At 47.0% G+C, this 10,821-nt stretch overlaps 1 protein-coding gene across 1 annotated transcript in view; it reads right to left on the bottom strand.

The window, feature by feature from the left end:
* Window positions 1-10,821, bottom strand: part of LOC139263492 (26S proteasome regulatory subunit 4) — a 29,112-nt gene continuing 18,291 nt past the window's right edge. Inside the window, exons 8-11 of the mRNA XM_070879653.1 lie at window positions 7,424-7,613; window positions 5,441-5,592; window positions 3,265-3,419; window positions 1-310 (exon numbers count right to left, since the gene is read on the bottom strand). Of these exons, the coding sequence (XP_070735754.1) occupies window positions 176-310; window positions 3,265-3,419; window positions 5,441-5,592; window positions 7,424-7,613 (632 nt within the window). The 3' untranslated portion in view covers window positions 1-175. The remainder of the gene's footprint in view (window positions 311-3,264; window positions 3,420-5,440; window positions 5,593-7,423; window positions 7,614-10,821) is intronic.

Here is a 10,821-nt window from a genome sequence, read left to right as displayed (position 1 = left end):
TAGTGGTAATACTTTATTCATGAAGATGTGACTTACAAAGAATCCAGGTGGACAACACAAGCTGCGCAAACAAACATTGCGTATCAAAATCTCCGGCCTCAAACTCCCACAGCTGGAGAGCCTCGGAGAATTTCTCTAGCAGAAGGAAGGTTTATGCAATGAATCCTGCCAAGGGTTAAAGGTACAATCCTTCGGGCGTGCCCTCCTGTTTCTTGTACAAGACGTTTTCTTTCGACTTCTTGAAGTCTTCGTTGGTGATCTTCATCCTTCGCTCACGCAGGGCCATCAAACCAGCTTCTGTACAGATAGCCTGCAACAGGAATACAGGACACAGGATTACATAGGATATACTGCCCAACCAGTCCACACTGGCGTTTATGGTCCACTTAAGCCTCCTCCTGTCTTTCCTCATCTAACTGTGTCAGAATAACCCTTTATTCCCTTCTCCCTCACATGCTCATCTAGTCTCCCCTTAAATGCATCTATACTATTCGCTTCAACCACTCCCTGAGTTCCTCATTCTCTGGGTAAAGAAGTTTCTTCTGAATTCCTATTGGATTTCTTGGTGACTTTGTCTTATATTGATGGCCTCTAGTTATGCTCTTTCCCTCAAGTGGAAGCTCGCTCTCTGTGTCTATCATAAACCGTTCATAATTTTAGACCTCTATTAGGTCACTTCTCATCCTTTCCGGATAGGTATAAGCTTGCATTCAATCTCAACGTTCCGGTGTTAAATCTATCACCATATAAGCTCCGATACGGTTAACTCATTAACAAAGTACACTTCCTGACAAATTTCTAATGGCATTTAGCAGCCAAACAAGACACATTTAGACAACTTGCATGTCTAGATATCCCGATCAGGTCTCTGGGAAACATCGCAAAGTGCTTCACATACAATGAATGACTGTGAAGTGTAGTGACTTGCTACACAGGCAAACACAGCAGCTACTTTCAACACAGCAAGATCCCACCAGCAGCAATTAGATGCACGATCAGTTAATCTGCATTTGGTGGTGTTGGTTGAGGAAGGAATGTTGTCCAGGAGAATTGGGAGATCTCCCGACATTCTGCCAATAGTGGCATGGGATTTTTAACGTGCTCCGAACATGCGGGCAGGGCCTCAGGTTAACATCTGATCCGATACGGCACCGCCGACAGTGCAACCCTCCTTCGTGCCAACTTGGATCAGGTGCTCAGTGTTGGGAGTGGGGCATGGACCTTCTGATTCAGAGGCAAGAGTGCTACCAACTGAGCCAAACACACACTGTAGCATGTAAACCAGCCAGGTTTCCCACTCCTGCTGCTATCCAGTGACATCTGATGGGAAGGACATGCGAGAGGATGGGTATTCTCCACAATTAAACAGCCTGTTGACGCTCGCTGGTCAGGCTCACAATTGGGAGAGGTACCGGAGAGTGGTCAGCTCCCGTGGAACATGCACAGCAAGAGGGACAGGCACCTGCAGAGCAGGAGTAGGCCATTCGACCGCTCGAGCCTGCGCCATTCAATAAGATCCTGGCTGATCTTCGACCTCAATTCCACTTTCCCGCCTGATCCCTTGATTCTCTGTGTCCAAAAATCTAGCGATCTCGGTCTTGAATTTACTCAGTGACTGAGTCTCCACAGCCCTCGCAGGCAGAGAATTCCAAAGATTCACCACCCCTTGAGTGAATTCATGAAGGGGAAATCATGTTTAACTAATTTACTGGAATTCTTTGAGGATATAACGAGAATGGCGGAGAGAGGTGTACCGATGGATGTGGTGTATTTAGATTTTCAAAAGGCATTCGATAAGGTGCCACATAAAAGGTTACTGCAGAAGATAAAGGTACACGGAGTCAGAGGAAATGTATTAGCATGGATAGAGAATTGGCTGGCTAACAGAAAGCAGAGAGTCGGGATAAATGGGTCCTTTTCGGGTTGGAAATCGGTGGTTAGTGGTGTGTCATAGGGATCGGTGCTGGGACCACAACTGTTTACAATATACATAGATGACCTGGAAGAGGGGACAGAGTGTAGTGTAACAAAATTTGCAGATGACACAAAGATTAGTGGGAAAGCGGGTTGTGTAGAGGACACAGAAAGGCTGCAAAGATATTTAGATAGGTTAAGCGAATGGGCTAAGGTTTGGCAGATGGAATACAATGTCGGAAAGTGTGAGGTCATCCACCTTGGGGGAAAAAAAACAGTAAAAGGGAATATTATTTGAATGGGGAGAAATTACAACATGCTGAGGTGCAGAGGGACCTGGGGGTCCTTGTGCATGAATCCCAAAAAGTTAGTTTGCAGGTGCAGCAGGTAATCAGGAAGGCGAATGGAATGTTGGCCTTCATTGCGAAAGGGATGGAGTACAAAAGCAGGGAGGTCCTGCTGCAACTGTATAGGGTATTGGTGAGGCCGCACCTGGAGTACTGCGTGCAGTTTTGGTCACCTTACTTAAGGAAGGATATACTAGCTTTGGAGGGGGTACAGAGACGATTCACGAGGCTGATTCCGGAGATGAGGGGGTTACCTTATGATGATAGATTGAGTAGACTGGGTCTTTACTTGTTGGAGTTCAGAAGGATGAGGGGTGATCTTATCGAAACATTTAAAATAATGAAAGGGATAGACAAGATAGAGGCAGAGAGGTTGTTTCCACTGGTCGGGAGACTAGAACTAGGGGGCACAGCCTTAAAATACGGGGGAGCCAATTTAAAACCGAGTTGAGAAGGAATTTCTTCTCCCAGAGGGTTGTGAATCTCTGGAATTCTTTGCCCAAGGAAGCAGTTGAGGCTAGTTCATTGAATGTATTCAAGTCACAGATAGATAGATTTTTAACCAATAAGGGAATTAAGGGTTATGGGGAGCGGGCGGGTAAGTGGAGCTGAGTCCACGGCCAGATCAGCCATGATCTTATTGAATGGCGGAGCAGGCTCGAGGGGCTAGATGGCCGACTCCTGTTCCTAATTCTTATGTTCTTATGTTGAAGAAATTCTTCCTCATCTCTGTCTTAAATGGCCGACCCCTTATCCTGAGACTATGCCCCCTTAGTTCTAGACTCTCCAGCCAGGGGAAACAGCCTCTCAGCATCTGCCCTTTCAATGCCCCTCAGAATCATGTATGTTTCAAGGAGATCACCTCTCATTCTTCTAAACGCCAGAGAGTATATGCCCAATCTACTCAATCTCTCCTCCTAGGACAGCCCTCTCATCCCAGGAATCAATCTAGCATGAGAGGGGAGGAGAAACACAAAGTGCAAAAGACAAACATCCCATTCACCTTAATATCTGCCCCAGACAGATCATCTTTAGCCAGGATCAGTTCATCCAGGCTCACGTCTTGTGCTACTGTCATTCTGCTCGTGTGGATCTGGAAGATACGTCGCTTGGTCTTCTCATCCGGGAGAGGAAATTCAATCTTACGGTCAATCCTGCCTGAAATGATCAAAAAAGGATTTATTTATACGGCATCAAACGTCTCAAACTGCACAGTCAACCGTGGCTCAGTGGGTGGCACTCTCGCCTCGGAGTCAGAAGGTCGTGGGTTCAGGTTCCACTCCAGGGATCTGAGCACAAAAATCTAGGCTGCCACTCCAGTGCAGTGCTGAGGGAGTGCTGCACTGTCGGAGGTGCCGTCTTTCGGATGAGATGTTAAACCGAGGCCCCGTCTGCTCTCTCAGGTGGACGTAAAAGATCCCATGGCAATATTTCGAAGAGTAGCAGGGGAGTTCTCCCCGGTGCCCCGGCCAATATCTATCCCTCAATCAGCATCACTAAAACAGATTATCTGATCATTATCACATTGCTGTTTGTGGGAGCTTGCTGTGTGCAGATTGGCAGCCGCATTTCCTATATTACAATACTTCAAAAGTACTTCATTGGCCGTAAAGTGCTTTGGGACGTCCTGAGGCCGTGAAAGGCGCTATATAAATGCTAGACTTTCTTTTCTTTTCTCCAGGCAGTGAACCAGTTTTAGTGTGCAGCGATTGTCATGTAGGCAAATACAGGCAACATTCAGTGGCAGAACATCCCAATGTTTATTTGTCGATGGCACGGGTTGAGGGGAAAAACATTGCTCAGGACAACAGGAGAGCTCTGGACTCTACTGTGAAAAGTGCTGCGCAATCTGCATTGACCAGCTTGACCAGCGGATTGGTTCAATGTCTGTCTGCAAGACAGCACCTGTGACAATGCAGCACTCCCTCAGTAAAACAGGATCCAAAACTCCTGTCTAACGGCAGCTGGCGTGACACTTCACACTAACGGGAAACATTTACCAGTTAGCACAGAGTAATGCGTTTGGGTGTAAGCACGCATGGGGTAAAGCTCTGATGTCCCCTCAGAGTAGGGCGCAGTCAGCAGTATAACTCATCAGGGCTGGCGCTCATTGCTCTATGCGTGGTTCAATGAGCAACATTTGGATAAGTAACCAAGTATTCGCTCTGAGGTTTTTGATCCAGTCCCTGGCCTATGCGCCATAAAACACTGGAAATAAACTAAAGGCCCACTAAGTCCTGAAAGAAATAAAGGACACGTTACCGAGGAATCTCCCAAGATGTAAACCTGCATTGTCTTTCCCGCTGCGGATCTCACATTTTCCATCTACGATTTCCCGCTCGTGGAGTTTAAAAAATATTGGCCTGGAAATCCCGGCCTCCCCGGGTCTGTGCGGGGCGTGTACGGACCCGGGAAGGCATCGCAAAATACGCATGCGCTAAAAACCGGCTTTTACAATCTGCCAAGCTGGAACAAGACAGATCGCAAGATTGCGGGATTTACCCACATCTTGCCCAGCAAATGTCCTCAAAACTCTTGTGCCTGATAAAAGCCGGCGCACAGCCTACTTTTACAGGCGTAAGAGTTTTAAAACATACAAAAATATAATAAAATTAAATTAAGAAAAACACATTTTATTGTTTAAAAACCCTGCCCACTAAGGTAAGTTTATTTTTAACCCTAATTACAAAACTTTTTTAAAAAATCGGAAAAATATATACCCAAGGCATTTATTAACTTTAATTTCAATTAATTTTTTTTATTTTTTATTATGGTGTTTAGTGTGTTTGATTTTTTCCCTCATTAATAGCAATGAGAACTGGTAGATACGGAGCTCCCATTGCTATTAATGAGAAAGCTGTGGAATACTGTACCTGATTGGCTGAGCAGTCACACATGACTGCACCTTCTGCGTGGGAACCTGGAGGACGGGAGCGCGCTTCGCAGCGCGGGAAGAGAATGCCTCCCCACCGGAATCCCACGCTCCTCCCGGACCACCGGGTACTTTTGTAGAAATTTTCCAGGTCGGAGGCATCCGCCCGCGGGAAGCCTCCGACCGCAATTTCTGGGCCATTATTCCAAATCTAGTTGCATTTAAAAATAATAAATCCCTTATCTTCAGCTGCACCATCTAACTCATGAACAAGCAGCTTCTACGTACTGACTGCCTGTAAACTCACCTGGTCTGATCAGAGCTGGGTCGAGTGTTTCTATTCTGTTGGTGGCCATGATAACTTTCACATCTCCTCGAGAGTCAAATCCATCCAGCTGGTTAAGCAGCTCCAACATTGTACGCTGGATTTCCCGTTCACCACCGGAATTGGAGTCGTACCTGAGAACGAGAGGCGATTCAACAATCAGAACGGCCGCAAGCACAGCAGCAAGGTACAGGGGATCCTCACCAACCCTCAGTAGGCCGAGAGGCCAGTGCGAGAAACCGCCCGAAAGCACCAAGGAATTGTAGCACTGAGCCACTCGGACCAGGAAGGTTCAACACTCAATCTATGCTCGAACTGACCCGACACAGAAAGCACCGAGGATGAGACATGACGCATGGGGAGTGTCGTGAGCTCGGGAGGAACAAGTAACTTTGGACCTGTGGTTCCCAAAACTCTCAAAGTTTAAAACCGAGATGAGGAGGAATTTCTTCTCTCTGAGGGTTGTAAATCTGTGGAATTCGCTGCCTCAGAGAGCTGTGGCAGCCGGGTCATTGAATAAATTTAAGACCGAGATAGACAGCTTCTTAACTGATAAGGAACTAAGGGGTTATGGGGAGCGGGCGGGGAAGTGGTCCTGAGTCCATGATCTGATCAGCCATGATCGTATTAAATAGTGGAGCAGGGCCATATGGCCTACTCCTGCTCCTATTTCTTATGTTCTCTCCACCACTGAGGGTTTTCCTCACCTCATTCTGGGTCTGTTGTAGACTCATTGATGTAGATTGATCGCTGTGATTAGTCAACAACTCCATTATCGTTGTCTCATGGGACGACCAGGATGGTAGAAGGTGAACTAAGTGGGCCTTGGTCTTTTCTCATTTAGCAATTCATACGTTGCTATGATCACGAGTTATTAATGAGTTCTCTATCCGCCATGTAGCTCCACCCAGCCTCCCGTTGGATCACAAGCTGCTGCCAACGTGTATAGCTGGTCACATGTGCGCAACCATCTATGCATGTCTATGTGGACAGGCTTGGCTAAGTGGGTAGCACTCTCAGTGGGTCAGAAAATCGTGGCTTCAAGTCGAACTCCAGAGACCTGAGCACAAACTCCAGGCTGACATGCCCAGTGCAGTACTGAGGGAGTGCGGCACATCTTTTGGATGGGATATTCAACCGAGGCCCCGTCTGCTCTCTCAGATGGACGTAAAAGATCACACACTACTTTGAAGACGAGCAGGGGAGATCTCGCCCAGTGTCCTGGCCAATATTTATCCCTCAACCAACTAAAACATAAAACAGTCTCTTTTGTCTTGAAAAAAGGCTGAGGGGTGACCTAATAGAGGTCTTTAAAATTATGAAAGGTTTCAATAGAGTGGATACAGAGAGAATGTTTCCACTTGTGGGGAAGAGCATAACTAGAGGCCATCAATCAGATAGTCACCAAGAAATACAATAGGGAATTCAGAAGAAATGTTTTTTATCCAGAGAGTGATGAGAATGTGGAACTCGCTACCACAGGGAGCGAATAGTAGAGATGCATTTCAGGGGAGGCTGGACAAGCATTAGGGAGAAGGGAATAGAGGGTTATGCTGATAGATTTAAATGATGAAAGACAGGAGGAGGCTCGTGTGGAGCATAAACGCCAACATGGACTGGTTATGCCGAATGGCCTGTTTCTGTGTCATATATCCTGTGTAATGTTCTGGTCAGTAATAACATTGCTGTTTGTGGGAGCTTGCTGTGCACAAATTGACTGCTGCGTTTTCCTACATTACGACAGTGACTACACTTCAAAAGTACTTCATTGGCTGTAAAGTGCATTGGGACGCCCTGAGGTTGTGAAGAGACAGACATAAATACAAGTCTTTCTTTCTATTGAGATCACAAACTAATATCCACCATGACTTGAACATAGAAACTATACCGAACTCCAGAAAAACCCTTTAACCCATACACAACACTGTCTAACTGCGCTCAAAGAGCCTTTGTGATCCAGCTCACCTTTTCGTGCCGATAGCATCGATTTCGTCAATGAACACGATGGAGGGAGCATGCTCTTCCGCAACCCGGAACAGCTCACGTACAAGCTTGGGCCCGTCTCCCAGGTACTTCTGGATAAGCTCCGAGCCAACCACTCGCAGGAAGGTAGCCGAGGTCTGGTTTGCGACTGCTTTGGCCAATAGAGTCTTCCCTGCACAGCGATAAACAAAGGGCAGGCGTCAACAGGTTGGGCCGGTTATAGAATCTGCTGCAGCCATTCAGCAGTGGCGGTGTTAAATCCGTGCGATCGCACGGAGATTAAAGTGACAACGTCTGAAACATTTAACACACTGAAGGCATTCATTTTACTCCACTATGCACACTCGAGGCACAAGTGACCCCATGACTGTAACTGAGTAGAGAAACAAGCTCTCCCACCCATTTGTAGAACCACACTCATCATTCACAAAGGTTTGCTGTTTAATTATTTAAGGAAACAAATCCCTTACACTCCCCTGATGTCTCAGTTATCAAGGGCAGTGTGCAACGGAACCACGGGGTAGAGGGGGCCAGATTCTATTCTGCTCTGTGCTGAGGGAGCTGATCTTTGCGGATTAGGAGCAGTGGTGGGAGCTCTTTTTTATTCTTTCATGGGATGTGAGCGTCACTATCAAGGCCAGCATTTATTGCCCATTCCCTACGTTCCCGTCTTCTTGAACTGCTGCAGTCCATGTGGTGAAGGTGCTCCCACAGTGCTGTGAGGGAGGGAATTCCAGGATTTTGACCCAGCGATGATGAAGGAATGGCGATATAATTCCAAGTCAGGTTGGTGTCTGACTTGGGAGGGGAACTTGGAGGTGATGGTGTTCCCATGCGCCTGCTGCCCTTGTCCTTCTCGGTGTTAGAGGTCGCGGCTTTGGGAGGTGCTGTCAGAGAAGCCTTGGTGAGTTGCTGCAGCGCACCTTGTGGATGGTACACACTGCAGCCACGGTGCGCTGGTGAATGTTTAAGATGGTGGTTGTGGTGCCAATCAAGCGGGCTGCTTTGTCCTGCAATTGCCATCGATATCGTTGGGTTGGTGAGGGAGAAACAGCCAGTGTTCTTGCTCCTGACAAGTGCATACTCACTGTGTGGGCTCACACATGAAGTATGGTCACTTGGGTAATCTACTGGAGGCACCTGGAAGAACTGCATGTCGGAACATAGAAATGTACTGGAGAAGCCCATTTCAATCTCTCCGGCAGCCGCCGTGTCCAAGATACGCCACACCCCTCAGTTTTTTTTCCAATTTCTTATTCACTCTCTAGAATATGTTTATATATATCAACCACCACTGATCATAGAATGATCCAGCGCAGGAGGCCATTTGGCCCAACGTGCCTGTGCTGGCTCTTTGAAAGAGCGATCCAATTAGTCCCACCCCTCTCTTTCCCCCAAGCCCTGTAAATCTTTTGCCTTCAAGTATTTATCCAATTCCCAAGGTAGTCCATCCCATACATTCATCACCCTCTGCATAACGTAGTTAACTGTCCTTTCAACAGCTCCCCCCTCATTTGAGACTACGGCCTGATGTTGTAGAATCTGAACTTGGCTTGAAGTTCATTTTGTCTATACCCTTCAGGAGTGCGAATACTTCGACAAAATCACCGCCAAGCCTTCTCCGGTGTAAACAGTCCCAGCTTCTACAGCCTCTCATCAGTACACAGGCACCTAACCCCTGTACTGCAGCCTCAACAATGCCTGGATTATACAATGACTGGATGTGTGCACAGTACTCCAGGTGAGGCCAAGACTATCGCTCTGTTCTTCAGCAAGAGACGGGCAAATTAGAAGAAAAAACAATCTCCAGGATTGAATCTGCAATATTGGTACAATTAGAATCATTGAATAGTTACAGCACAGGAGGAACTGTGGAATGAGTGAGATTCACTAAACCCTCGCTCATGTACGAACATAAGAAAAATGATGGACAGGAAAGGGTACAGTTGGGATGTCTTGTGCATCATAATACATACACTCCCCACCCCACCAGGAACCATGTCAGCTCCTGGGAGAGCAAAAAAAAAAAATTAGGGAATTAAAAAAAGAAATCAGGAAAATTTCTTTCCATTCCCCTTAGGTGATCGAACCAACGTATCCCCAGTGACACGCCGATTTTTTCCAACGTGGAGAGACCACTTTGCGGGCGTGCACTGTACCCGACACGTACCTCCGCGCAGTAGAGTGTCGCCTTGTTACTCCCCTTCTCGTGCAAGTCAACTGGTCCCTGGGGTAAAGACACAATCTCAGTGGACATGGTGGTATCAGTGTGCGACCGTGCCCAGTTCCAGGTGCTGGCACAGCACTTGCTCTGGTGCCCATACAGCTAACTCTATGGGTCGAGCAGAACAAAATGTACCTTGGCAGCTGTGCGTAGTTTTCAGACCGGATCATAACCTTCCGGCAGAAACCTGGTGTGAAATTCCGGGCACAATCCCCGATCTTGCTACAGGGCCTTGGTGAGATCACAGCTGGAGCACTGTGCACAGGTTTGCTCTCCTTATCTAAGGAAGGACATACTTGCCTTAGAGGTGGTACAACAAAGGTTTGCTAGATCGATTCCTGGGATGAAAGTGTCGTCTTATGAGGAAGGATCGAGTAGAATGGGCCTATACGCTCTGGAGTTTAGAAGAATGAGAGGTGATCTCATTGAAACATACAAGATTCTCAGGGGGATAAATAGGATAGATCCTAAGAGGGTGTTTACATAGAAACATAGAAAATAGGTGCAGGAGTAGGCCATTCGAGCCTACATCACCATTTAGTAAGATCATGGCTGATCATTCACCTCAGTACCCCTTTCTCTCCATACCCCTTGATCCCTTTAGCCGTAAGGGCCATATCTAACTCCCTCTTGAATATATCCAACGAACTGGCATCAACAACTCTCTGCGGTAGAGAATTCCACAGGTTAACAACTTTCGAGTGAAGAAGCCTCTCCTCATCTTGGTCCTAAATGGCTTATGCCTTATCCTTAGACTGTGACCTCTGGTTCTGGACTTCCCCAACATCTGGATGGAGAGTCTATAACTAGGGGCCACAGTCTCAGGATAAGAGGTCGGCTATTTAGGACTTCGATGAGGAGGAATTTCTTCACTCAGAGGGTTGTGAATCTTTGGAATTCTCTGCCCCAGAGGACTGTGGAGGTTGAGTCTTTGAGTATATTCAAGGCTGAGATAGACAGATTTTTAGACTCTAGGAGAATCAAGGGATATGGTGATTGGGCGGGAAAGTGGAGTTGAGGTCGAAGATCAGCCATTATCTTGTTGAATGGCAGAGGAAACTCGAGGGACAGTGCGGCCTACTCCTGCTCCTCATTCGTATGTTCTTAAATTATATCCACAAAGTGCGCTGGAACTGATAGCTGGACGTGAAAAGGC

The sequence above is a fragment of the Pristiophorus japonicus genome, chromosome 4 (genome assembly GCF_044704955.1).
Source record: "Pristiophorus japonicus isolate sPriJap1 chromosome 4, sPriJap1.hap1, whole genome shotgun sequence".
Taxonomy (NCBI): domain Eukaryota; kingdom Metazoa; phylum Chordata; class Chondrichthyes; family Pristiophoridae; genus Pristiophorus; species Pristiophorus japonicus.
This window is presented reverse-complemented; position numbering and strand designations above follow the sequence as displayed.